The sequence below is a fragment of the Arachis stenosperma genome, chromosome 9 (genome assembly GCF_014773155.1).
Source record: "Arachis stenosperma cultivar V10309 chromosome 9, arast.V10309.gnm1.PFL2, whole genome shotgun sequence".
In the NCBI taxonomy this organism is placed as follows: domain Eukaryota; kingdom Viridiplantae; phylum Streptophyta; class Magnoliopsida; order Fabales; family Fabaceae; genus Arachis; species Arachis stenosperma.
Genome location: NC_080385.1, coordinates 11,348,141 through 11,374,843, shown reverse-complemented (window position 1 = coordinate 11,374,843; position 26,703 = coordinate 11,348,141). Strand labels below are relative to the sequence as shown.

The following is a 26,703-nucleotide window of genomic DNA, read 5'->3' as shown; positions in this document are numbered from 1 at the left end:
TAATTAAGTGAAATTCATTAATATAGACTAAAAAAATAAAATTATTTTAGTTTCTATAAATAAAAAATAAAATAATCTTATACAATATATAATAAATTTTTATTACAAATTTTTTTAAATTAAAAATAATAACTATTAATATTAATAGATGGATACCAACAAATATTTAAAGGAGAATAAAATAATATTTGGGACACTAGCTGTGCATCAAAAGAAAAAAATCTTCTATCTCGGTGAGACAGATGTCTGAGTATCGCTTGTTCAATGTACCCATCCCCCTTACAAGTGACACAAAATCCAAAGTCCACTGACTATTTAACACCATGAAATGACATTTATACCCCAATATCCCTCCCTATGCATTTCATGACTCATAACTAACCAAGCAAAGCATGATTCAAAAAGTCTAACGCTTCAGCCTTATCCATTTCCATTTCTCTATTTCTGCTTTCTCTTTTGAGTTCTGAGTTTTGGATATTCAGCTCAATCCCCGAAATACCCTCCCTTACCCTTTTATCCTCAACCGTCAACACACAAAAAACCGCCGCGTCACCACCTCCATTGATAACGACAACAAGCTTTCGGTCACATGCCCCAACACGTGTCCTCTACGTGGCACTTCAAGCATTTAACCACTTGTATGTACGTGTCACACCGCTCCAAATTCCAAAATTGCTCTAACCGACTTTCAGATTTACTTACCAGATTTTTTTCTTTCCATGTTCACCTTTTCTCTATATAAACGCCATGCACACCAACGCTTCGAATCATATCCAAAATTGCAGTTTTCAACAATAGCAGAAAAAAAAACAAGCATTTACATTTTCGTTTCGTTATCAATCTGTAACAATGTCTCAGGAATATCGTGATCAAGCTCGTGGAAGAACCGACGAGTATGGCAACACTATGAGGCAAACTGATGAGTACGGAAACCCAGTTCAACAAGGTGGAGGCACCACCGGTTATGGCACCACAACTGAATCCGGCAAGATGTACGGCAGTGGTGGTGGCGCTCATGGCCATGGAACGGGCCTTGGAGGGGACACTACTGGCATGGCCACCGGGGGTTACGGAACCGCCGGCATGGGCACCGGTATGGGCACCGGTATGGGTACCGGTGGTGGTTATGGAACCACCGGTACCGGTGAATATGGAAGCACTGGCACTGGTGCTGCTGGTGGATATGGCACCACCGGTGGATCTTATGGAACCACCGGTGGAGGCGAGTATGCAAGCAGTGGAGGAATGGGTGGAACGACAGGGATGGGGTACGGAAGCACCGAGACCGGGCAAGGAGGGCATCATGGTCAACATGATCAGTCTCATGGAGGTGAGAAGAAAGGGATAATGGATAAGATCAAGGAGAAGCTCCCTGGTGGTCATGGTGGTGGACACCATGACAGTTAGATCTATATATATTATACATGCATACACATACGTGTATATCATGCATGCATATGTTAGCATGTTGCTTTTTCAAGTTATGTAATAATAATTTGATGCATGTGTAAGCTACGAGTGATGGATGTTATGTAAATAGTGTGTAGGTGTTATACATGCATTCAGTGGGATATATGAATGTAGGCCCTCAGTTTGTAGTAGGTGCTCTACTTCATTATGTTTGTGCTTTTTTATATGTATGAATGAATGTGATATGCAGTTAATAATAATAAATTATAGTTTAATTTCTGTTCTTTTTGTCTCTTAATCGGCTTCTACTTGGGCAGAATAAGTCTTACTTAATTCACAAAGTAATTAATCAATCAGGATGCAATACGATTTATTCGAGAAACTAACGGTATTGTTACACCGTGAATTTGGCCTTAATTATTAGTAAGATTGAACTTTCGTACCTTACGTTGGCAAGTATCTGTTGAGTGAGCACTCTGCATCAACACACTGTTAAAGTCTCATAGCGCCCACTTCCGTGCTTCCATAATAATGGTCAGTCTACAGTTTTTTGTTTACAAATACATCCATTCCAAATGTATGATAATGTGTTTTGTTCTGGATACACAAAAGGTATCCTTTTAATTTTAATATTTTTTTTTACTGTCTGAAAAATATGGCTGTCCATCACGGTATCACCTTATTCCATCCATCTTATTGTGTAATATCGGTTCTCAACAGACAATCGATACTTGTCGCTATTTTGAGCTTTGATTTGTTAATAAGAGAGTTATTTGTTGATTCATAATTATTCTTTAATCAACAAGAAAAACAGACTCGGGTGCAGTGTAAGCGTGAAACTTACATATTCTTTCAATTTTAATTATTATTGATTGAAAAAGTATAAGAAGTCAAGTAGTCAACAGAAGCCTTATGTTTTTTTTAGAGGTGGGCAATTAGCTACATAAAACTGCTAGATCAGGGAGGCTACATTAAACAAACAATAGGGGCCAATAGTTTTATTAGCCAAATATTTTTAGTCATTTTATTTTTTCAGTAGTATTAGAAAGAATAATTTAAAAATATTTTACTTAACTTAATATTTATAATTTTAATATTTAATATTAAAAAATATATATTTATTATATTTATTTTAAAAATAATTAATAAATAACAAATAACAATTTTAAATTGAACCGATTTTTATTATCTTTTAAATAAATATTTTAGAGAAAGTATGAGGAGCCAATGGAATATTTGTACAATATGTACAATGGAGGTTTAAGGAGTATTAGAGATATAATTATTAGGGTGTGTGTGGTTGGAGGTAATACAAGTGTATTCCCAGGAATGTTGAGATGGGAATATCTTATTCCCATGTTTGGTTCAAGAGTTAAAAATTTATTCCTGGGTATATTTTATTTCCTGGAATCAAAATCCCACCCATTTCATTCCCATCTTCCCCATGGTTATCTTTAATTCCAATGGGAATGGAATGTATATCACAATGCAAAAATACTAAAATGTCCTTCAACTCTAACCCTCTTTCTTCAGATTTTTCACTCATTTCACAAAAAACTAAACCCTAGCAGAGCAACTCCTCCATGAAAACGAAATTCTAGCCAAAATTTTCCCCAAATTCATGGAGGCTCCACCGACGTCGGCGCCGCCTCGCCGCTGATCTGGATTCGCACAACTACCGAGCTCCTTATTCTAGAAGGAAGATTCACTATCAACTGTTCGCGTTCGTGTTCATCATCACATCTCACCTCCGTTCGTGTTCGCGTTTGTGTTCGTGCTCGTGCTCGCGTCTGGTCTCTCTCCTTCGTCTGAGCTCGGTTGCTCGCGCATCTCTCACCTCCGTCTCTGCTCGAGTTGTGCTTCCTGTTCGTGTCGTCTCCCTCACCCCTCTCCCTCCTCGCATCTTCCTGTTTCTGGTGATCTTTTTCAAGCACAGGTTTGTTCTAGGTTTGAAATATTGAAATTAGAATGTACTTGGAATTGAAATTGTAATGTGTTTTATTGTTTCAATGAAATTGGAATTGAAACAATTTTCTAGATCCATTTCAATTCGTCTAAATAATTGTTCTAGGTTTGTTCTAGATTTTTTCAACCTTATGTATGTACTTGGAATTGGAATGTGATTTCAGTTTTTAATTTGTTTGGAATTGGAATGTGATTTGAGTTTCAATTCTGACCTCTTTGATTATAGTATCCTTAATTCTCTTGTTACACATTTCATATAAAATACCAGTGATGAATTGTTGATAGATAAAACACAGTTATGAATTGAATTGAAACTTGATATATGCTCTGTGCCTGTTGTTTGGCTGCATTATCTAAGGAATATTTTGTTTGGCTGCATTATCTAAGGAATATTTTGTATGACTGCATTATCTAAGGTCTGTGCCTGTTGTTAGGATGCTTTAAAATTTACTTCAATTTCTTTATCAAGTTGAAAAGATCTAATGCTGGGGAAGCTAGACTAGATCCTCCTTGTTCTAGCTTTCCAAATGATTAATAGTTGAATTAGTTCGATAATTTGTTATTATTTTTTTGTTCTATTTTTATTTACATTGTGTTTCATGTCATAGATAGCTTGGTTCTCTCATTTATTTGTATAGCACTTGCTGCTATAGAATTCTTTCTGATGGAATACTTATAATTTAATCCTACAAGAAGGTACAGAATTAGATGTTGAAACTAATTGGGTTATGAGTATGATAAGAGGCCTAAAGAAATGATAGGGTCATGGGTTATCAGTACTTTTGTGCTGTTATGCTGCGGGTTGGTATTGGAATTTGTTAATATCTCACTTTTTCGGTTATGGTTTACTCTCTTGTGAATGTAGATGGAGTGTACTCCCTTTTTTATGCATTCGATGGAATTTTCTTTTCCTAGGTTAAGGCTGTGTATGACTGCATTATCTAAGGAATATTTTGATGCTGCATTAACTTAGTGTTGACAACTTGACATGAAGGCCATATTTCATGTTATATAGTATATCTTTGTAGTTTCTTTTGTAAAATATTGTTTTGTTTGAAATTGATTTTGTGAACATGAGCTGGAGCAAAAGCTTGTTTTGTATTAGATTTTATGTTAAGAAACTTGCAATTGATTTTGGTTAATAAGTATCATGCATTTGAAACTTACCATGAAACTAGTTTTCCAAAATAGAGCTACATTTTATGGCCTCTTTACACTTCTCAAGCAGGGATTTAGATGCAAATGTTTGATTGAAATTAATTAAAACAAAATTAGTTTAAGAATCATGTCACCTACTCTAAATGGGAGTTTATGATTGACCATAAAACCAAACAAGCAATAAATATGCTTCAATTGAACGAACGGTTTTAAACAAAATCTGATGCATTTAGCTTCTATTATGTCTGTTCTGTTCTCTTCTATAATCAAATGAATTCTCTCATTTGTGTATATCAAAATTCTAGTGTCTTCTTTTTTTACCTTTTCATATCGGTTTAGTGCCTTAGTGGTAACTGATGAGAGCATGAGCAGCTTAATTGCTATTAAAAACTTGATGCTATCTAATTTTGTTCAAATCATGGTTGGTGTGCTTTTTGAAATGTTTTTATGAAACTGCGCATAAAAATCCACAGTCAACCCGGTTTATGTCATATGTTCACTTGCTAAATCTCCATCAATTTTCAATACAGTCTGTTCAAACAGACCACAATAGGATGATCCATGTAGAGGCACTTTGAGATCAATAGCTTCTGTTTGAGAGAGTGCTAGATTATTAACATTTGTGCAACTGTAAATGTTTCTGTTAGAAATATGTAATCAAAAGTGTTTATTAGTTTATCTTGATTAGATTAGCATCATTTACTGATTATTAGGCAAGAAGTTAGTTTATATTATCTTAGATGACTATATTTTTTTTACGTTAGCCATAAATAGCAGAGCATGTGTGTAGTCTAACTCTATTTTAAATTATTCTCAATTAACATGATACTTAGTACTTTATGTATTATTCATATTCTTGAAAATTTGTTGTTCATTCTTCATACTTCACACTTCAGTTGATATAGTTTATCTGAGAAGCAACAGTATTTTCAATTTCCAGGAATATAGACACATATCTTCAAGAAGAATTTCTTTTTTTTATTCATCCAAACCTCAGCCTCATCAGTTTACCATTTTGGCCCGCAGCACTCCTACTTACCCCGGTTGCAGCATCAGTGATAGTGTTGAGAACTTCTTTAAAGACCTTTATCCTTCTATATACCTTTATCCTTCTTGGTGAGTACCGCGTTGAGATTTTAGTTTTTGTAAATTTATATTTTACTCTTCTTTAAGGGGTTCAAAATTTTGTGGCTTTGATTCTGTTCTACTTATTTGTTCACTCAAGATTTTTTAGTATTTCCTAAGAATTATAGTATGAATAACATAAACTCGTGTAATCAGCAACTTCAGGAAAATACAAAATTACTTATTACTCCTATATTCAGAGTATAATATTAAATAACTAATTAACAACTTTCTAATAATAGTAGGTAGTAACCTCAGAGACAGTTGTAATCTGACTTTGAAGTTTACCATAATTGACTAAGTTATATAGGTTTACTAAAAGTTCCGTTGCCTTTATGCTTGTATAGAAATTATTGATTGATATTTCATGTTTGGCCTAATTAATGCTTCTCCTCTTTCTACTTGAACGGATGTTCTCTGTTCATGTACATGATGTTCTGTCCATGCTCCATATTTCATGATTTGATTTGTCAAAATGTGATTTATTTTATGTTGAAGCTTACATTTGCAGCAACATAAAAACTTCTTTTTCATACATTCCATGTTTTATGATTCTGTTTTGTCAAGTTGTAACTTGTCTATTGTTGGAACTTTACTTATATTTGGAGCAACACGGAAATGTCTTTTTCATATGTTCTTATCTTTGGGGGTAAGAATTAAATAAATTGACAGTATTTTTCAGGTTATTCATTTTGTTATCAGCACCAATTTATGTTAGAATGACATGAGATTTCTGAGTGAGTTTTGCCGATCAATGCTCATGTATTATATTGTTTACATTGGTAAGGCTAGTCTATAAATCAAGTGTTTTCATAGACTTCCTCTCCTCCCTCTTTTCGCAGGTTCATAGTGTTTACATAGAATAAATAAATAGTTAAGTCTTCTAGTTAAATATTTTATTTTATTTTTTTTTTGCAGAATGGATCCCAAACAGAAGATAAAAGTTATTGCCTGCTTGATTTTACATTTCGAATTAATGAATGACCTTATGGTTAAGTTGTTGATGATTTGCTATATTTTGATTATATTGCAATTGAAAAAAAAAGAAAAAAAAATGGAATGATAGTTATAGTAGGCAAGTAATAAGAGATGTTAGTGTTGATAGAATTATTTATTTTAGTGATCTAGCATGTATAGAAAACACAAGAATGGATAGATGTGCTTTTCATGTATTGTGTAACATGCTTAAAAGGGTTGGAAGGTTAGAACCAAGTAGGAATATGGGTGTGGAAGAAATGGTTGCCATGTTTTTACATATTATAGCACATGACGTCAAAATTAGAGTAATAAAGAGACAATTTGTGAGATCTGAAGAAACAATTAGTAGGAGGTTTAATGATGTATTGCTTGCTATTTTGAGATGTCATAATCTCTTACTGAAGAAACCTCAACCATTTAGCCAGGATAGAATGGATGAACGATGGAAATGGTTTAAGGTAATTTATTTTGCTAATGTTATTAAATCTCATATGGTTGGTGTTCTTTAGGATTGAGTTAATTGATCTTTATTTTGGATTTTAGGATTGCCTAGGAGCCTTAGATGGTACTCATATCAAAGTCAATGTCCTTGAGGCTGACAAGCCTAGATATCGAAACAGAAAAGGTGACATAACAACCAATGTGCTTGGAGTGGTTGCTCCCGATATGCAATTTATCTACGTACTGGCGGGTTGGGAGGGTTCAGCTGCGGATTCTAGGGTATTGCGAGATGCACTATTTCGCAATGGGTTTAGTGTTCCCCAAGGTATTTTATTGAGACTTTAATATGTTATCAAAGTAACCATTTGATCTTTCATTAATTTTGTTCAATTGTGTATGTCACACTAGGTCATTATTACTTATGTGATGCTGGATATATGAATTGTGAAGGATTTTTGGCACCTTATAGAGGACAAAAATATCATTTGAGTGAGTTTAATCCACATAATCAACCTAGTACAGCTCAAGAGTTTTTTAATATGAAACACTCACAAGCTAGGAATGTCATTGAAAGGGCATTTGGAGTATTGAAAGCAAGATGGGGAAGATCATTTTATCCTATTAAGACTCAAGGAAGAATTATAACTGCTTGTTGCCTTTTGCATAATCATATTAGAAGAGTGATGGTTGTGGATCCTATTGATGAGATAGAAGATCAAAATATACTTGGAGTAGATGGTGAGACGATCCACCATATTGAAACGAGTGATGTTTGGGGTAGATGGAGAGATCAACTTGCACAAGAAATGTGGAACCAATGGAGGAGAAGACATCACGCTCGATAATTGTAATAATTTTTCTCTGTGTGAGGTTGTTTGTCGTAACATTGATTTCATTTTGTTTGTGTTTGTGTTCTTGTCTAAGAGTTGTGCATGTATGCTTATTAGTGCAAGTAATTTTTTACTTTTGAGACTTCTTTGTAACTTTCATTTGGGTAATAGTAATGTTTTTTTAGTGAATTTAATTGTGATAATGTTAATTTTAATTAAATATATTTGTTATTAGGGGTATTTTAGTAAATTTGAAAAGATTAGAATCGATAATAATTTTAATTAAATATATTTTTATTAAGAGTATTTTAGTAAATTTTTTATTAGAAGTATTTTTGTAAATTCAAAATGTAAAAAAAGTAATAATTTTAATTAAACATATTATTAAGTGAAATTTAGAATCAATAATAATTTAAGTAAAGATATTTGATATTGGGGGTATTTTGATAAATTTAAAAAAAATAGAATCAATAATAATTTTATTTGAACATATTTAATATTAAGGGTATTTTAGTAAATTTAAAAAAATTAGAATCAATAAATAATTTTAGCTAAAGTATTTGATATTAGGGGTATTTTAGTAAATTCAAAAAAAATTAGAATCAATAATAATTTTAGCTAAACATATTTATTATTAGGAGTATTTTAGTAAATTTATTATTAGAGATATTTTGTAAATTAAAAAAACAGTGTAAAAAATAATATTTAATAGCTTTATATTTAATTTTTAGTCATTAATAATTTAATTTGAATGAGTAAGGATAATTTTGACATATTACATAATATGACCAAGAAATTTAAACTCAACCAAACAAAAATTTATTCATTCCTAGGATTATTACATAACATTCCAAGACATTAAATTTTATAAACAAACATAGGTATCTTCTATTCCAAGTAATCTTATTCCTAGGTATTATATTCCTAGGAATAACATTCCTAGTAATAAAATTTAATCTTTGAACCACACACACCCTTAGGGATTTATTAGGAATAATAACCATCCGAATACTAGGTAATAATAATAACCATTCGAATACTAGGTAATAAATGTTATCTTTTTTCATCAAGATATTTATTATCCCTAGTATTCGGATGATTATTCTAGATAATATGGGAGATGTTCATTTTGTAATTCATAGCCTATTGTATAAATAAGCCATTGTCTCCCCAATGAAATTCATATTTTTATTATTTTTATATTATTAAAAGTTAAAATTTAATATTTAAAATTTAAATTATAGAGTTTAAAATATAGTGTTGGCTTAATATTAATCAAAATTAATTGTGTGTCATATAATATTGCTCACATTAAAATCATCGTATGGGAGATTTTTTCTGATGATAATAAAAAACTATTCAACAAAAGTTGAACAAGTGAGGAATGGGGTTAAATTTAAAAACAACTTTGTTATTAGATATACTTTAAAATTATAAAAATATTATTCTTACACTAAAATTAATCAGTAAAATTTGTGATCAATATATTTATGTATAAATACATATTTAATTTAATTTATTTTTATTGTATATTTATATTTAAATATGTATTTTATACTGATAACTGACTTTAGTGATTGATTTTGGTATACACATAGCATAATCGTTAAAATTAACTACTAAAATTAGTCATTAATATAAAATACATATTAAAATATAAAATACACTTTAAAATATTTGAAAGTGAATATTACAAAGACATCTAAAATTAAAAATAATAGAACACTCAAAATTTGAATAAAAAAATTTAACGTGAAATAAAATTAAATTCAATTTATAGATTTAAGGTTTAAAATTTAAAATTTAACTCAGGATAAGGTGGTAGAGAAGGATGTAAAAATCGGAATAATCGCTTTAATAAAATAATAATTGAATAGTTTGGAATAAGTTTGAAAACTTAGAAATAATAATTATAAAATATAAAGGTGAAATTTGAATTCAATGAATTTTTTTAAGTGGAAAGATGTATCTTTTATGGAGAATTTTTTGTAAAAATGCGTATCGTCACTTAAGCTGGCAGTACCGGTTCTAGTCTGACGGGTAGCGCGCATTGAGAAAAATAAGATTTTAAAAATTGAATTTATTATTTTGAAAGGTCAAAAATAATTTAGAATTGAAAACCGGGTACTAATCTTAAAAGTTTTGTCCCAAAGTGAATCAAACAGACCTAAAACGCTAACGGGTTTGATCGGATCCAAACCGAATCCAAAGCCTAACATATATATGTATGTTTAATGAGATTTAAGCTCATTTTTTGGCCCTAAACTAAGAAGGGTGCATAGCTTTGAGAGAGAAGGAAGCAAAAGGATTGGTCACTATTCACAACTACCTTTTGGTGACCATAACTTGAGTTACGGAGTTTCGATTGACGAGCCGTTTGCGGTCACGCAAAACTCTCGTCAATCTCTTTTTTTCTATCTAAGCAAAGTTGATAACAACTTAAAACTCACACTCTAGTTTCTGCCTTAATGAAATCCGCAATTTTACGTTTGGTTTTTGAGTAGATTTTGTGGTTTTGTTTGTTTAGGGTTGATCTAGCATTGGAATATTGTTGGATTTTTCCCATAATCTCGTTGGGTAAGGTAAAGTCTCACTGAACCTTTGTGTTTAGTTATTTTTGTAAACCCTAGGTTTGATGTTGGTATGTTGTATGATGTTAGATTTAGTTTTGGTATTTGTTGGAGTTGGTTTGAGGCTTTTGGATTGAGTTTGGTGTTTTGAGTTGCGTGAGTATCAGCCAAGGTATGATTTTGGTTTCTTTTATATAATATGTAATGTTTCTAGACACTTAAACTAGTTGACCTTAAGATAGGATTGAATGATGGTTGTGTATAATTAATTATATGAGAAATTATGTTTGATGATGAAGAGGATGCATGGAATGTTAGAATGTGTGATATATGAAATATGATGAATATATGATAAATATTGATGTTGAATATGATTTTGATGGGTGGTGATTAATATTGAGGATGATATTGGGTTTTAAATATTGTGGTTGGTGTTAATATTAAATGGTGGTGAATGAGGTTAATCAAGAGTTAAATTGCATGAAAATTGATAAGGTTGAGATATTGATTTATGAATTGGGAATTTTTGTTGAATTATGGTGGAAAGATTGAGTTAAATGGGTGTTAAGTTGATTGAAGTGCAATGAAACGGTAAAGTGTAGTATGTGGTAGTGTTTTGTATTGAATTGGGTATGCTTTGGTTTGGTTTGGTTACGGAATTTGGAAATTGAGAACTTTGATGTTTTGTGTAAAACTTATTTTTTTTGTGAAATTGATGGATCATAACTTGAGCCTCTATTTTTTAAATTGGTTGGAAATTATTTTAATTAAAGATTATTTCAAGAGCTTTAAAATGATATAAAGTTTAAAGAAAAATGAGTTTTCTAGAAGAAGTTATGAACGTTTAAAGTTTGGTGTTTAAAACTGAAAATTCTGCAACTTGACATTTTTCTACAATCTGAGGTACATGCGTACGCGGGCACCCCCATACGCGGGTGTGCGCCTCTGCCAGGCATTCTTGTATACACGGCCTATTCATGCGTACTCGGGATGGGCCAAAACTTGGTGTATGCATACGCACAGAGGGACGTATGTACACACAAACGTTGTTTTACCTGGTGTATGTACGCACATATGGGCGTGCATACGCACAGTCCTTATTTTGCTGAAAAATAGTTTTTTTTTTTCACTTTTCAAGTGTTCTCTAATTTTCTAAACTTCTTTATCTACTGTTTAAGATTGCTAACTAGTAATTAGGCCTTAAGACAAATAGAGATAGGTTAGTGAATTAAATTAGTAAATTATGTATGAATTTAGAAGACGGTGACTTAGGTCTAGTATATCAGTTGGATGGAGTTGACGTGCGAAATGATGAAGAACCGGATTGATGATGAACTTGTGATATTGAGGCTGGATGATGGGATTAACTATGTGATTGTTATATGCATTGTTCTCCGTTGTAGAGGCTGTGGCAGTCTCCTACCTATGTTCGGATGTGAGGGCTGTGGCAGTCTCCCACTTATCGAGGTAGCGGTGCCGGCATAGGGTCTATAGTAGTTTCCGGCCTACGTTGAGATATGAGGATTGAATCTGGGCTTCCTACTCACATCTCTCTCTGGTTGCAAGGTGGTAGGGCACTCTCCCTCAAAACGTTTCCATCTGAATGGAAAATGTGGTAGGGCACTCATCCCTCGAAATTATTCCTCCTGAGTATGCGCAACAGAGAGACTAATCTGGGAGTTGCCGACCGGATTTTGTGTTGGGTTTGGCACTATAATCGACATGTGATATCACAGCCAATATGACAAGCATTCATCATATGCATCTCTTATGTACTTGTTTGCTTTAATTACTTGCAATTTGCCTAAATGTATAATATGCCTACTTGCTTCTTAAAGTACTTGCTATACATGAATATTACCTGTGTATTACTTGTTTGAATAAACTTGTGATTATCTGGTGCTGAGGAGGTCAGATAGGAGGCGGCGATGGAATCGCACGGAGGTTAGATTGGTGAAGGCTGTGGAATATAGTGGTGTGATTAGTATTAGTTAGAAATCCTCTAAGTTTAGATAACCCTGTTTATGGTTTATGATTTCAGTTATTTATTTTATTAAACTTGAATATGCGTATCGATGTGAAATTTTAGAATTGTCTTTGGCATTCTGGAACCTTATATCTTACATATTGGGCACTATTACCATATTGAGAACCTCCGTTTCTCATACCATGTGTCGTTGTTTTTAAGATGTAGGTCGCAACACACCTCAGTGAGTTTGTGGATATGGTGACAGAGTGGAGGATGATCTTTCTTATGTTTTATTTTACTTTATTTTTGTTGTAGTATTTTTTCACTTTTTGTATATTTAACGTTGTTGCCTTAGAAGCTTTATTTCTAAAAAATTTTGAGAGATAGGTTGTTGCTGTTTTAAACTTTCAAAACTCTTTTGTATTTCAATTTGATTAGCCAGCCTAAACTCTGCAGGCTGTGACTAGTCCTCTTTTTGGTATATATATATATATATATATATATATATATATATATATATATATATATATATATATATCTTATTAATTTAATTATTACCTTGTGTATCCTGCAGCTATCTACAAGATTTTATATGTATTATGTCTTGTTCTATTCGTACCTACGCTATTAGTCAATTGTATGAACGCTTAGTGCTTTGTAATTTCGCTTTATGTGATTTTGAGTTTTATTCCTTCTTCGAACTTCTAGTTATATAAATTCTTGGATATATATTATATATTATAAGTTTTAGAATTGTCATGACACTTTGTTATCCTTCACTTTACGGTTAGAGATAAGGTTTAAGGTAATGGGATGTTACAAATGAAGTACTTGCCCTCACAAATATTTAAAAAATATATATGTAAATATATATGTTTGTCTCTTTGTTAAATTGTGTTTGTTCCAAAAATAAAATATAAATTTTTTTCTTGAGCTTTATGTTATTAAAAAATTATTTTGTTAAACTTAACATATAATAATAATTGTTTTGTTAAATTTGATCTAGTATAAAAATAAAATAATTAATCTACTCAATAAAAAATAATAAATAGTGATAATTAACTTTACGGTACTAGCTAATTAATTAATAATCAAATCGAAGTTTAATTTTTTAATTAAATATGATTTTAATTATTAATGATATTTTTAAAAATTAGTTAAAACTAAAAACATATTACATATGTATTAATATATTAATATTTTTTATTAAAATAGTCCTTTTGTACTAATTATTTTGGTTAAAAATTATTTATACCGTAAATTCTATAACAAATGGACTTTATAATTGAGCAGGAGATAACGAATAATTAAATAATTGTTATAGAAAATATATAAAAAAATAACATTTATTCGTGTTAAAAATAAAGAAAACAATTACAAATTATCTTTTTACTATTTTAGATTAATATAATTTTTATAAGCTAATCAATTTATTAGAAATTTAATATTGATGGTTATCAGTGGCTAAGAGAAGAGGGGTTGAATCTTAACTCTTTTTTGTTGAGAGTTACTTTCTGCCCTTTGAAATAGCTTCAAGAGATTTTTCTTCTTTTTGTCTCGTAACTAGTCAAGAGACATTTTCTTTTTGTCTCGTAACCAGTCAGGAGATATTTTTCAATTTTGTCTCTTATGCAACAGAATCAGAAATGGAGTAGAAGAGAGAGAAAGAATCACACCAAGAAGTATGCTAGTTCAGCTGCTAAGTGCAATACAGCCTACATTCAGTCTCCATCACGGCAATGATGAAATTTCACTATAATCATCTTGATTACATACACCAATTCTCTCTAAGTGTAATGCAGCCTACATTCAGTCTCCATCACAACAATGATGAAATTTCACTATAATTGTTCATACCCTGGGTCAAGCTGTCCGACCCAGGATGTTTAGCGACAAGCCGACCGACCTCTTCAGGTCAGACTATCCGACCTCTTCTCAAAGAGCTCGGCCAAATCGCCAAAGGAGCCCAAAGCAGGCCCAAAACGAAGGAACACAGCCCAATCTAAAGGCAGCCAAAGCCCAGAAAGATAAAGGCGGTTTCCCTTGAAGATAAGATGACCTCACTTAAAGATAAGATAAAGATAAGATAAGATAAGATAACTAACTTATCTTATCCACAGGAGGCCATATCTCACCATTATAAATACACTGGAGCACCCAGGTATAACTGATGAGCGGATAATTTGTACGCTTTTTGGCATTGTTTTTAGTATGTTTTTAGTATGATCTAGTTAGTTTTTAGTATATTTTTATTAGTTTTTAGTTAAAATTCACTTTTCTGGACTTTACTATGAGTTTGTGTGTTTTTCTGTGATTTCAGGTATTTTCTGGCTGAAATTGAGGGACCTGAGCAAAAATCTGATCCAGAGACTGAAAAGGACTGCAGATGCTGTTGGATTCTGACCTCCCTGCACTCGAAGTGGATTTTATGGAGCTACAGAAGCCCAATTGGCGCGCTCTCAACGGCGTTGGAAAGTAGACATCCTGGGCTTTCCAGCAATATATGATAGTCCATACTTTGCCCAAGATTTGATGGCCCAAACCGGCGTTCAAAGTCACCCTCAGAATTCCCAGCGTTAAACGCCGGAACTGGCACAAGAATGGGAGTTAAACGCCCAAACTGGCACCAAAGCTGGCGTTTAACTCCAAGAAGGGTCTCTACACGAAAATGCTTCAATGCTCAGCCCAAGCACACACCAAGTGGGCCCGGAAGTGGATTTTTATGTCATTTACTCATTCCTAAGCTACTAGTTCTCTATAAATAGGACCTTTTACTATTGTATTATCATCTTTCAATCTTAGGAGCTTTTTGATCATGCTTTGATGATTGAACCCTCTTTGGGGGAGGCTGGCCATTCGGCCATGCCTAGACCTTGTTCTTATGTATTTTCAACGGTGGAGTTTCTACACACCATAGATTAAGGTGTGGAGCTCTGCTGTACCTCGAGTATTAATGCAATTACTATTATTCTTCTATTCAATTCCGCTTGTTCTTTGTCCAAGATATCACTTGTTCTTCAACTTGATGAATGTGATGATCCGTGACACTCATCATCATTCTCACTTATGAACAAAGTGACTGACAACCACTTCTGTTCTACAAGCAACAAGGCTCTAGTGAATATCTCTTTGATTCCTGATACACGATGCATGGTTGATCGCCTGACAACCGAGTGCTCGCCTGACAAACGAGCCAGCCATTCCGTGAGATCAGAGTCCTCGTGGTATAGGCTAGAACTGATGGCGGCATTCAAGAGAATCCGGAAGGTCTAACCTTGTCTGTGGTGTTCTGAGTAGGATTCAATGATTGAATGACTGTGACGTGCTTCAAACTCCTAGCAGGCGGGGCGTTAGTGACAGACGCAAAAGAATCACTGGATTCTATTCCGGCCTGACCGAGAACCGACAGATGATTAGCCATATGCTGTGACAGAGCATAGGAACGTTTTCACTGAGAGGATGTGAGGTAGCCACTGACAACGGTGAAACCCTTGCATAAGCTTGCCATGGAAAGGAGTAAGAAGGATTGGATGAAGACAGTAGGAAAGCAGAGAGACGGAAGGGAAGGCATCTTCATACGCTTATCTGAAGTTCCTACCAATGAATTACATAAGTACCTCTATCTTTATCTTTATGCTTTATTCGTATATCACTATACCCATTTGAGTCTGCTGACTAAGATTTACAAGGTGACCATAGCTTGCTTCATACCAACAATCTCCGTGGGATCGACCCTTACTCGCGTAAGGTTTATTACTTGGACGACCCAGTGCACTTGCTGGTTAGTTGTGCAAAGTTGTGTTTATGCCATGGTATTGAGCACCAAGTTCTTGGGGCCATTACTAGGGATTATTTGAGTTGTGAAAAGTAGTAATCACAATTTCGCACACCAAGTTTTTGGCGCCGTTGCCGGGGATTGTTCGAGTATGGACAACTGACGGTTCATCTTGTTGCTTAGATTAGGTATTTTTCTTCAGAGTTCTTAAGAATGAATTCTAGTGTTTCAAGGTGATGTTCTTATCATCACCAAAGCTGATTGATTTTCATCAATTTAGCTCTTGAATGCAATGTCCTGCTGAAGCTTGGCTGGCCATGTCTAATTCCTTTAGACTGAAGCTTTAGACTAACATTGCATGATTCCTGGAATTCTCATTAAGAATTTTGATACCTTTATTTTCTTTTCCATATAATTTTCGAAAAAGCACAAAAAAATTACAAAATTATAAAAACCAAAAATATTTTATGTTTCTTGTCTGAGTCTAGTGTCTCATCTTAAGTTTGGTGTCAATTGCATGCATTCATTCATGTGTCTTAAGGATCTTCAAGTAATTCTTGATTATTTCTTACTCTGATCTTTAAATTCTCTTGACTTGAGTGTTTTGTGTGTCTCATATACATTCTCATTAGTGTCAGTAGTATACAAACTGCTAAGTTTGGTGTCTTGCATGCATTGTTATTTGATTTTAGTTGCATTTTGATTATTAAAAATTCAAAAATATTTTTAATTTGTGTCTTCTCAAGTCAATAATACAGGGAATTGAAGATTCAGAACATACAGCAGAGGAATTGCACAGAAAAAGCTGGGCGTTCAAAACGCCCAGTGAAGAAGGACAGACTGGCGTTTAAACGCCAGCCAGGGTACCTGGTTGGGCGTTTAACGCCCAAAATGGTATAGTTTTGGGCGTTAAACGCCAGAATGTGCACCATTCTGGGCGTTTAACGCCAGGATGGCACAAGGGGGAGGATTTTGTTTTCAAATCAATTTTTTTTTTCAAGTTTTCAAAGTTTTTCAAAATCAAATCTTTTTCAAATCATATCTTTTCAATCATATGTTTTCAAAATTGATTTCTTTCTATTTTCAAAGATACTTGCTACCGATTAATGATTTGACTCAACATTTCAAGTATGTTGCCTTTTCTGTTGAGAAAGGTTTAATGTTTGGATCATATCTTTTCTTGATAGCCAAGTCACTATTTTTTTTTTTAAAATCAAATCTTTTTAAAATGTTTTTCAATTCATATCTTCTCAATCACATTTTTTTCTAAAAACCAATCATATCTTCTTAACCTCATCTTTTTCAAAATAGTTTTCAATCAAATCTTTTTGATTTCTAATCTCAAATCTTTTGCAAAAATCACTTGATTTCTTTCCCACTTTTATTTTCGAAAATCAATTAGTGTTTTTCAAAATGTTTTCAAAGTCATTTACTTAATTTTCGAAAATTACTTCCTTTCTTCTAACATCCTTCTATTTATGGACTAACACTATTCCTTAATGAAAAATTCGAACTCCTTCTTCTTTGATAAGTTCGAATTTTCTACTTCTGTCTTCTACTTTTCTTTTCTTCTGACACCTCAAGGAATCTCTATACTGTGACATAGAGGATTCCATATTTTCTTGTTCTCTTCTCTTTCATATGAGCAGGAGCAGAGACAAAGGCATTCTTGTTGAAGCTGATCCTGAACCTGAAAGGACCCTGAAGCGAAAGCTAAGAGAAGCTAAGGCACAATTCTCTATAGAGGACCTAACAGAAATCTTCAAAGAAGAAGAAGACATGGCAGCCGAAAACAACAACAATGCAAACAATGCAAGGAAGGTGCTGGGTGACTTTACTGCACCTACTCCCGATTTTTATGGGAGAAGCATCTCTATCCCTGCCATTGGAGCAAACAACTTTGAGCTTAAGCCTCAATTAGTTTCTCTAATGCAACAGAATTGCAAGTTCCATGGACTTCCATTGGAAGATCCTCATCAGTTTTTAGCTGAATTCTTGCAAATCTGTGACACTGTCAAGACTAATGGGGTTGACCTTGAGGTCTATAGACTTATGCTATTCCCTTTTGCTGTAAGAGATAGAGCTAGGACATGGTTGGATTCACAACCCAAAGAAAGCCTGGACTCATGGGAAAAGCTAGTCAATGCCTTCTTGGCAAAGTTCTTTCCACCTCAAAAATTGAGTAAGCTTAGAGTGGAAGTCCAAACCTTTAGACAAAAGGATGGAAAATCCCTCTATGAAGCTTGGGAAAGATACAAACAATTGATCAGAAAATGTCCTTCTGACATGCTTTCTGAATGGAGCATCATAGGTATTTTCTTTGATGGTCTCTCTGAACTGTCCAAGATGTCTTTGGATAGCTCTGCTGGAGGATCTCTTCATTTGAAGAAGACGCCTACAGAAGCTCAAGAGCTTATTGAAATGGTTGCAAATAACCAATTCATGTACACTTCTGAAAGGAATCCTGTGAACAATGGGACTAATCAGAAGAAAGGAGTTCTTGAGATTGATACTCTGAATGCCATATTGGCTCAGAATAAAATATTGACTCAACAAGTCAATTTGATTTCTCAAAGTCTGTCTGGAATGCAAAATGCACCAAGCAGTACTAAGGATGCTTCATCTGAAGAAGAAGCGTATGATCCTGAGAACCCTTCAATGGAAGAGGTGAATTACCTAGGAGAACCCTATGGAAACACCTATAATTCTTCATGGAGAAATCATCCAAATTTCTCATGGAAGGATCAACAAAGACCTCAACAAGGTTTCAACAACAATAATGGTGGAAGAAACAGGTTTAGCAATGGCAAGCCTTTTCCATCATCTTCTCAGCAACAGACAGAGAATTCTAAGCAGAACCCCTCTGACTTAGCAACTATGGTCTCTGATCTAATCAAAACCACTCAAAGTTTCATGACTGAAACAAGGTCCTCCATTAGGAATTTGGAGGCACAAGTGGGACAGCTGAGCAAGAAAGTTACTGAACTCCCTCCTAGTACTCTCCCAAGCAATACAGAAGAAAATCCAAAAGGAGAGTACAAGGCCATCAACATGGCCGAATTTGGAGAGGAAGGAGAGGAAGTGAACGCCACTGAGGAAGACCTCATTGGGCGTGCACTGACCTCCATTGAGTTCCCCAATGAGGAACCATGGGAATCTGAAGCTCAAAATGAGACCATAGAGATTCCATTGGACTTACTTCTGCCTTTCATGAGCTCTGATGAGTATTCTTCCTCTGAAGAGGATGAGTATGTCACTGAAGAGTAAGTTGCTAAATACCTTGGAGCAATTATGAAGCTAAATGACAAGTTATTTGGAAATGAGACTTGGGAGAATGAACCTCCTTTGCTCACCAAAGAACTGGATGACTTGTCTAGGCAAAAATTACCTCAAAAGAGACAAGATCCTGGGAAGTTTTCAATACCTTGTACCATAGACACCATGACCTTCAAGAAGGCTCTGTGTGACTTAGGGTCAAGTGTAAACCTCATGCCTCTCTCTGTAATGGAGAAGCTAGGGATCTTTGAGGTGCAAGCTGCAAGAATCTCATTAGAGATGGCAGACAACTCAAGAAAACAAGCTCATGGACTTGTAGAGGATGTTTTGGTGAAGATTGAAGACCATTACATCCCTGCTGATTTCATAGTCCTAGAGACTGGGAAGTGCATGGATGAAACCATCATCCTTGGCAGACCCTTCCTAGCCACAGCAAAGGCTGTGATTGATGTTGATAGAGGCGAACTGATCATTCAAGTGAATGAAGAATCCTTTGTGTTTAAGGCTCAAGGATATCTCTCTGTCACCATGGAGAGGAAGCATGAAGAGCTTCTCTCAAATCAGAGTCAAACAGAGCCCCCACAGTCAAACTCTAAGTTTGGTGTTGGGAGGCCACAACCAAACTCTAAGTTTGGTGTTGAACCCCCACATTCAAACTCTAAGTTTGGTGTTGGGAGGTTCCAACATTGCTCTGAGAAAATGTGAGGCTCCATGAGAGCCATCTGTCAAGCTACTGACATTAAAAAAGCGCTTGTTGGGAGGCAACCCAATGTTATATTTTACATATTTTCCTTTGTTATTTTATTTTATTTTGTAGGTTGATGATCATGAGAAGTCACAAAATCAATTGAAAAAGCAAAAACAGAATGAAAAACAGGAAGAAAAACAGCACACCCTGGAGGAAGAACTTACTGGCGTTTAAACGCCAGTAAGGCTAGCAGGTGGGCGTTTAACGCCCAGTCTGGCACCATTCTGGGCGTTTAACGCCAGAAAGGGGCACCAGACTGGCGTTAAACGCCAGAAAAGGGCAAGAACCTGGCGTTAAACGCCAGAAATGGGCACCAGCCCGGCGTTTAACGCCAGAATTGGCTCAAAACGTGATTTTGCATGCCATTTGGTGCAGGGATGACTTTTCCTTGACACCACAGGATCTGTGGACCCCACAGGATCCCCACCAACCCCACCACTCTCTCTCTTCTTCACTCATTCACCAATCACCTCAACACCTCTTCACCAAAAACCCTTCACCTATCAAATCCCATCTTCCTCTTCACCACTCACATCCATCCTTCATAAAACCCCACCTACCTCACCATTCAAATTCAAACCACTTTCCCACCCAAACCCACCCTCACTTGACCGAACCTTACCCTTCCCCCTCCCCTATATATACCCTTCTTCACCCCTTCATTTTCATACAACCTAAACACCACTTCTCCCCCTCTTTGGCCGAACACAAAAGCCATTCCCTTCTTCCTCATTTCTTCTTCTTCTACTCTCTTCTTTCTTCTTTTGCTCGAGGACGAGCAAACCTTTTAAGTTTGGTGTGGTAAAAGCGTTGCTTTTTCGTTTTTCCATAACCATTTATGGCATCCAAGGCCGGAGAAACCTCTAGAAAGAGGAAAGGGAAGGCAAAAGCTTCTACCTCCGAGTCATGGGAGATGGAGAGATTCATCTCAAGGGTGCATCAAGACCACTTCTATGAAGTTGTGGCCTTGAAGAAGGTGATCCCCGAGGTCCCTTTTTCACTCAAAAAGGGTGAATATCCGGAGATCCGACATGAGATCCAAAGAAGAGGTTGGGAAGTTCTTACCAACCCCATTCAACAAGTCGGAATCTTAATGGTTCAAGAGTTCTATGCCAATGCATGGATCACCAAGAACCATGATCAAAGTGTGAACCCGGTTCCAAAGAATTATCTTACTATGGTTCGGGGGAAATACTTGGATTTTAGTCCGGAAAATGTAAGGTTGGCATTCAACTTGCCCATGATGCAAGGAGATGAACATCCTTACACTAGAAGGGTCAACTTTGATCAAAGGTTGGACCAAGTCCTCACTGACATTTGTGAAGAGGGCGCCCAATGGAAGAGAGATTCAAGAGGGAAGCCGGTTCAATTGAGAAGGCATGACCTCAAACCCATGGCTAGAGGATGGTTGGAGTTTATCCAACGCTCAATCATTCCCACTAGCAACCGGTCCGAAGTTACTCTAGACCGGGCCATCATGATTCATAGCATCATGATTGGAGAAGAAGTGGAAGTTCATGAGGTTATAGCCCAAGAACTCTATAAGGTGGCGGACAAGTCCTCTACCTTAGCAAGGTTAGCCTTTCCTCATCTCATTTGTCACCTCTGTTATTCAGTTGGAGTTGACATAGAGGGAGACATCCCCATTGATGAGGATAAGCCCATCACTAAGAAAAGGATGGAGCACACAAGAGACCCCTCTCATCATGAGATCCCTGAAATGCCTCAAGGGATGCACTTTCATCCACAAAACTATTGGGAGCAACTAAACACCTCCCTAGGAGAACTGAGTTCCAACATGAGACAACTAAGGGTGGAGCATCAAGAACACTCCATCATCCTCCATGAAATTAGAGAAGATCAAAGAATCATGAGAGAGGAGCAACAAAGACAAGGAAGAGACATTGAGAAGCTCAAGCACTCCATAGGATCTTCAAGAGGAAGAAAGAGCCGCCATCACTAAGGTGGACCCGTTCTTTAATCTCCTTGTCCTTTATTTCCTGTTTTTTTCGAAAATTAATGCTTATGTTTGTCCATGTTTGTGTCTTGTGATCATTAGTGTCTTAGTGTCTATGCCTTAAAGTTATGAATTTCCTATGAATCCATCACCTTTCTTAAATAAACAAATGTTCTTAAATTGAAAAAGAAAAAGAATTGCATGAATTTTGAATTTTATAGCAGTTTAATTATTTTGATGTGGTAGCATTACTTTTGTCTTCTGAATGTATGCTTAAACAGTGCATATGTCTTTTGAATTTGTGGTTCATGAATGTTGGCTCTTGAAAGAATGATGAAAAAGGAGACATGTTACTGAGGATCTGAAAAATCATTAAAAATGATTCTTGAAGCAAGAAAAAGCAGTGAATACAAAAAAAAACCAAAAAAAAAAGAGAAAAGGAAAGAGAAAAAGAAAGAAAAAGAAAGAATAAAGTTGTGATCCAAGGCAAAAAGAGTGTGCTTAAGAACCCTTGACACCTCTAGTTGGGGACTCTAGCAAAGCTGAGTCACAATCTGAAAAGGTTCACCCAATTATGTGTCTGTGGCATGTATGTATCCGGTGGTAATACTGGAAGACAGAGTGCTTTGGGCCACGGCCAAGACTCATAAAGTAGCTGTGTTCAAGAATCATCATACTTAACTAGGAGAATCAATAACACTATCTGGATTCTGAGTTCCTAAAGAAGCCAATCATTCTGAGTTGCAAAGGATAGAGTGAGATGCCAAAACTGTTCAGAGGCAAAAAGCTAAAAGCCCCGCTCATCTAATTAATACTGATCTTCATAGATGTTTTTGGAATTCATTGCATATTCTCTTCTTTTTATCTTATTTGATTTTTAGTTGCTTGGGGACAAGCAACAATTTAAGTTTGGTGTTGTGATGAGCGGATAATTTGTACGCTTTTTGGCATTGTTTTTAGTATGTTTTTAGTATGATCTAGTTAGTTTTTAGTATATTTTTATTAGTTTTTAGTTAAAATTCACTTTTCTGGACTTTACTATGAGTTTGTGTTTTTCTGTGATTTCAGGTATTTTCTGGCTGAAATTGAGGGACCTGAGCAAAAATCTGATCCAGAGACTGAAAAGGACTGCAGATGCTGTTGGATTCTGACCTCCCTGCACTCGAAGTGGATTTTATGGAGCTACAGAAGCCCAATTGGCGCGCTCTCAACGGCGTTGGAAAGTAGACATCCTGGGCTTTCCAGCAATATATGATAGTCCATACTTTGCCCAAGATTTGATGGCCCAAACCGGCGTTCAAAGTCACCCTCAGAATTCCCAGCGTTAAACGCCGGAACTGGCACAAGAATGGGAGTTAAACGCCCAAACTGGCACCAAAGCTGGCATTTAACTCCAAGAAGGGTCTCTACACGAAAATGCTTCAATGCTCAGCCCAAGCACACACCAAGTGGGCCCGGAAGTGGATTTTTATGTCATTTACTCATTCCTAAGCTACTAGTTCTCTATAAATAGGACCTTTTACTATTGTATTATCATCTTTCAATCTTAGGAGCTTTTTGATCATGCTTTGATGATTGAACCCTCTTTGGGGGAGGCTGGCCATTCGGCCATGCCTAGACCTTGTTCTTATGTATTTTCAACGGTGGAGTTTCTACACACCATAGATTAAGGTGTGGAGCTCTGCTGTACCTCGAGTATTAATGCAATTACTATTGTTCTTCTATTCAATTCCGCTTGTTCTTTGTCCAAGATATCACTTGTTCTTCAACTTGATGAATGTGATGATCCGTGACACTCATCATCATTCTCACTTATGAACAAAGTGACTGACAACCACTTCTGTTCTACAAGCAACAAGGCTCTAGTGAATATCTCTTTGATTCCTGATACACGATGCATGGTTGATCGCCTGACAACCGAGTGCTCGCCTGACAAACGAGCCAGCCATTCCGTGAGATCAGAGTCCTCGTGGTATAGGCTAGAACTGATGGCGGCATTCAAGAGAATCCGGAAGGTCTAACCTTGTCTGTGGTGTTCTGAGTAGGATTCAATGATTGAATGACTGTGACGTGCTTCAAACTCCTAGCAGGCGGGGCGTTAGTGACAGACGCAAAAGAATCACTGGATTCTATTCCGGCCTGACCGAGAACCGACAGATGATTAGCCATATGCTGTGACAGAGCATAGGAACGTTTTCACTGAGAGGATGGGAGGTAGCCACTGACAACGGTGAAACCCTTGCATAAGCTTGCCATGGAAAGGAGTAAGAAGGATTGGATGAAGACAGTAGGAAAGCAGAGAGACGGAAGGGAAGGCATCTTCATACGCTTATCTGAAGTTCCTACCAATGAATTACATAAGTACCTCTATCTTTATCTTTATGCTTTATTCGTATATCACTATACCCATTTGAGTCTGCCTGACTAAGATTTACAAGGTGACCATAGCTTGCTTCATACCAACAATCTCCGTGGGATCGACCCTTACTCGCGTAAGGTTTATTACTTGGACGACCCAGTGCACTTGCTGGTTAGTTGTGCAAAGTTGTGTTTATGCCATGGTATTGAGCACCAAGTTCTTGGGGCCATTACTAGGGATTATTTGAGTTGTGAAAAGTAGTGATCACAATTTCGCACACCAATAATTCATACTCTGATTCTACATAAAACCTGTTTAATACCCATGCTAACTTAAGCATCGGAGTCTCTTGCAGGTACCCCCCACCCTCCGGTGACGAAGGATCAACAGTTCAGCCAGTCCAACAAGTCGGACACAACAGTTCCGACCAGTACAGAAGATCTCGTCCGAGATCGATCTACAGTTTCAGGTAACCCTCGGAACATTGGCGCCGTTGCCGGGGAACCTGGAAGTCATCCCATCACCATGGCGGACAACCATGACAACGACCACGATTCTGATCCAGAAAACAGGACGTCGCATAAAAACGCGGACGCCACCCCCAAAAGCACACCCCAAAACAGGGGAGATAAGCAACCTCCAAACACAGAAATCATGGAAGCACTACAAGCTCAACAAAACTGCCTCCAACAACTCAAAAAAGAAGTCGAGCATCAACGGGAAGCCAAGAAAGACCTTCGAAGGGAAACTAGGCGACGCCACAAAGATAGCCCCCACAAAGATAGCCAACGAAGATAGTCCCCACAAAGATCAAGACCCATTCACCAAAGAGATCATGAAAGCTAAAGGTCCCAAGGGACTTCAAAGCTCCCAACATGACTCCGTACGACGGCACATCAGATCCAAGCTATCATCTTAGCAATTTCAAAAGCAGGATGTATCCCACGGAGGCCTCAGATGCAATCTGTTATTCTCCATCCAGAAGGACAAAGCCAAACACGCATCAAGCCTATTAAGGATCAAGCAAGGAGATCGAGAGAGCCTTCGCAACTACATGGAAAGATTCAACAAAACATGTCTGGACATACAAAGTCTGCCAACAGAAGCAGCTATCAGGGGTCTCATCAATGGTCTATGAGAAGGACCTTTTAGCCACTCAATATCCAAGAAGCACCCAAACATCTCGGAACGAGGTACAGGAACGGGCAGAGAAGTACATCAACATGGAGGAAAACTCTCGACTAGGAGAGATCTCAAAAACCGAACATTCCTACTCCTCTCGGGATACGGATAAAGAGTCCAAGAAAAAAGAAGATCAACATGGAGAGAAGCCTAGAAAATACCACAATTACACCCCCTTCGGGTGTCTGTTGTGGATATCTACCGAGAAATAGGCAACACTGAGAAGATCCCATCAACTCGCCCAATCAAAAACCAAAGAGGTCGGACGCGTTGAAGGTCCACCTCACACCAAAGAGGTCGGACAAAGTTGAAGGTCCACCTCACACCAAAGTGGTCGGACGCGTTGAAGGTCCACCTCACACCAAAGAGGTCGGACAAGTCGAAGGTCTACCTCACACCAAAGAGGTCGGACAAGTCGAAGGTCAGCCTCACACTAAAGAGGTCGGACAAGTCGAACGTCTCACACCAAAGAGGTCGAACGAGTTGAATGTCCACCTCACACCCCTGAGAGACATGTTCATGGAGGATTCGCAGGAGGAAGGATCTCTAAATCATCCCGCAAAAGACACCTCAAAGAGGTATATTAAGGAAGGGAGAGAGGTTTGAATAGGACTACGGGGTGCAAATAAGCCTTCCGGGATTTTAAAAATTCTTGGGGCAACCACCCGTTCTTACCCAACCAAGGGAAAGTGAAAAGCTCATATTATACCTCGTAGTGGGAAGTCTGGCAATAGCCTCATCACTTGTTAAAGAAGACAAAAGTGGGCAAACAATCCGTCTACTTCATCATCAATGCTCTACAAGGGGCCGAACTAAACTATCAAAAGATAGAAAAGTTCGCCTACGCCCTCATATTCTCTTCTCGACAACTCCGCCCATATTTTCAAGCTCACACTATTAGAGTTCGGACCAACCAGCCCATAAAAGGAATCCTACAGAAAACAGACTTAACTGGAAGAA

At 36.4% G+C, this 26,703-nt stretch overlaps 2 protein-coding genes and 1 non-coding gene across 3 annotated transcripts; 2 read left to right on the top strand and 1 right to left on the bottom strand.

The window, feature by feature from the left end:
• The first annotated feature begins 729 nt into the window (after positions 1 to 729).
• LOC130947596 (dehydrin DHN3-like) lies at positions 730 to 1,689 on the top strand. Its single transcript, XM_057876298.1, has one exon. It carries the CDS (start codon positions 850 to 852, stop codon positions 1,405 to 1,407), a length of 558 nt encoding a protein of 185 aa, XP_057732281.1. The 5' UTR covers positions 730 to 849; the 3' UTR covers positions 1,408 to 1,689.
• Positions 1,690 to 6,865: 5,176 nt separating this feature from the next.
• Positions 6,866 to 7,922, top strand: LOC130949051 (protein ALP1-like). The gene is made up of 3 exons (XM_057877882.1): positions 6,866 to 7,094; positions 7,180 to 7,402; positions 7,486 to 7,922. The coding sequence occupies exons 1-3, from the start codon at positions 6,879 to 6,881 to the stop codon at positions 7,920 to 7,922; spliced, it is 876 nt and encodes a 291-aa protein (XP_057733865.1). The 5' UTR covers positions 6,866 to 6,878.
• Positions 7,923 to 18,405: 10,483 nt separating this feature from the next.
• Positions 18,406 to 18,513, bottom strand: LOC130953202 (small nucleolar RNA R71). The gene has a single exon (XR_009075375.1). It is a non-coding gene; the product is annotated as a small nucleolar RNA R71 (small nucleolar RNA).
• Between the last annotated feature and the right edge of the window lie 8,190 nt (positions 18,514 to 26,703).

Bases quoted from the DNA above. Each gene is read 5' to 3' on its own strand.
- LOC130947596 (XM_057876298.1), top strand. From the start codon at position 850: ATGTCTCAGGAATATCGTGATCAAGCTCGTGGAAGAACCGACGAGTAT.
- LOC130949051 (XM_057877882.1), top strand. From the start codon at position 6,879: ATGGGTGTGGAAGAAATGGTTGCCATGTTTTTACATATTATAGCACAT. The intron at 7,095-7,179 runs GTAATTTATTTT...TTTGGATTTTAG, and splicing joins AACGATGGAAATGGTTTAAG to GATTGCCTAGGAGCCTTAGA. The intron at 7,403-7,485 runs GTATTTTATTGA...ATGTCACACTAG, and splicing joins TGGGTTTAGTGTTCCCCAAG to GTCATTATTACTTATGTGAT.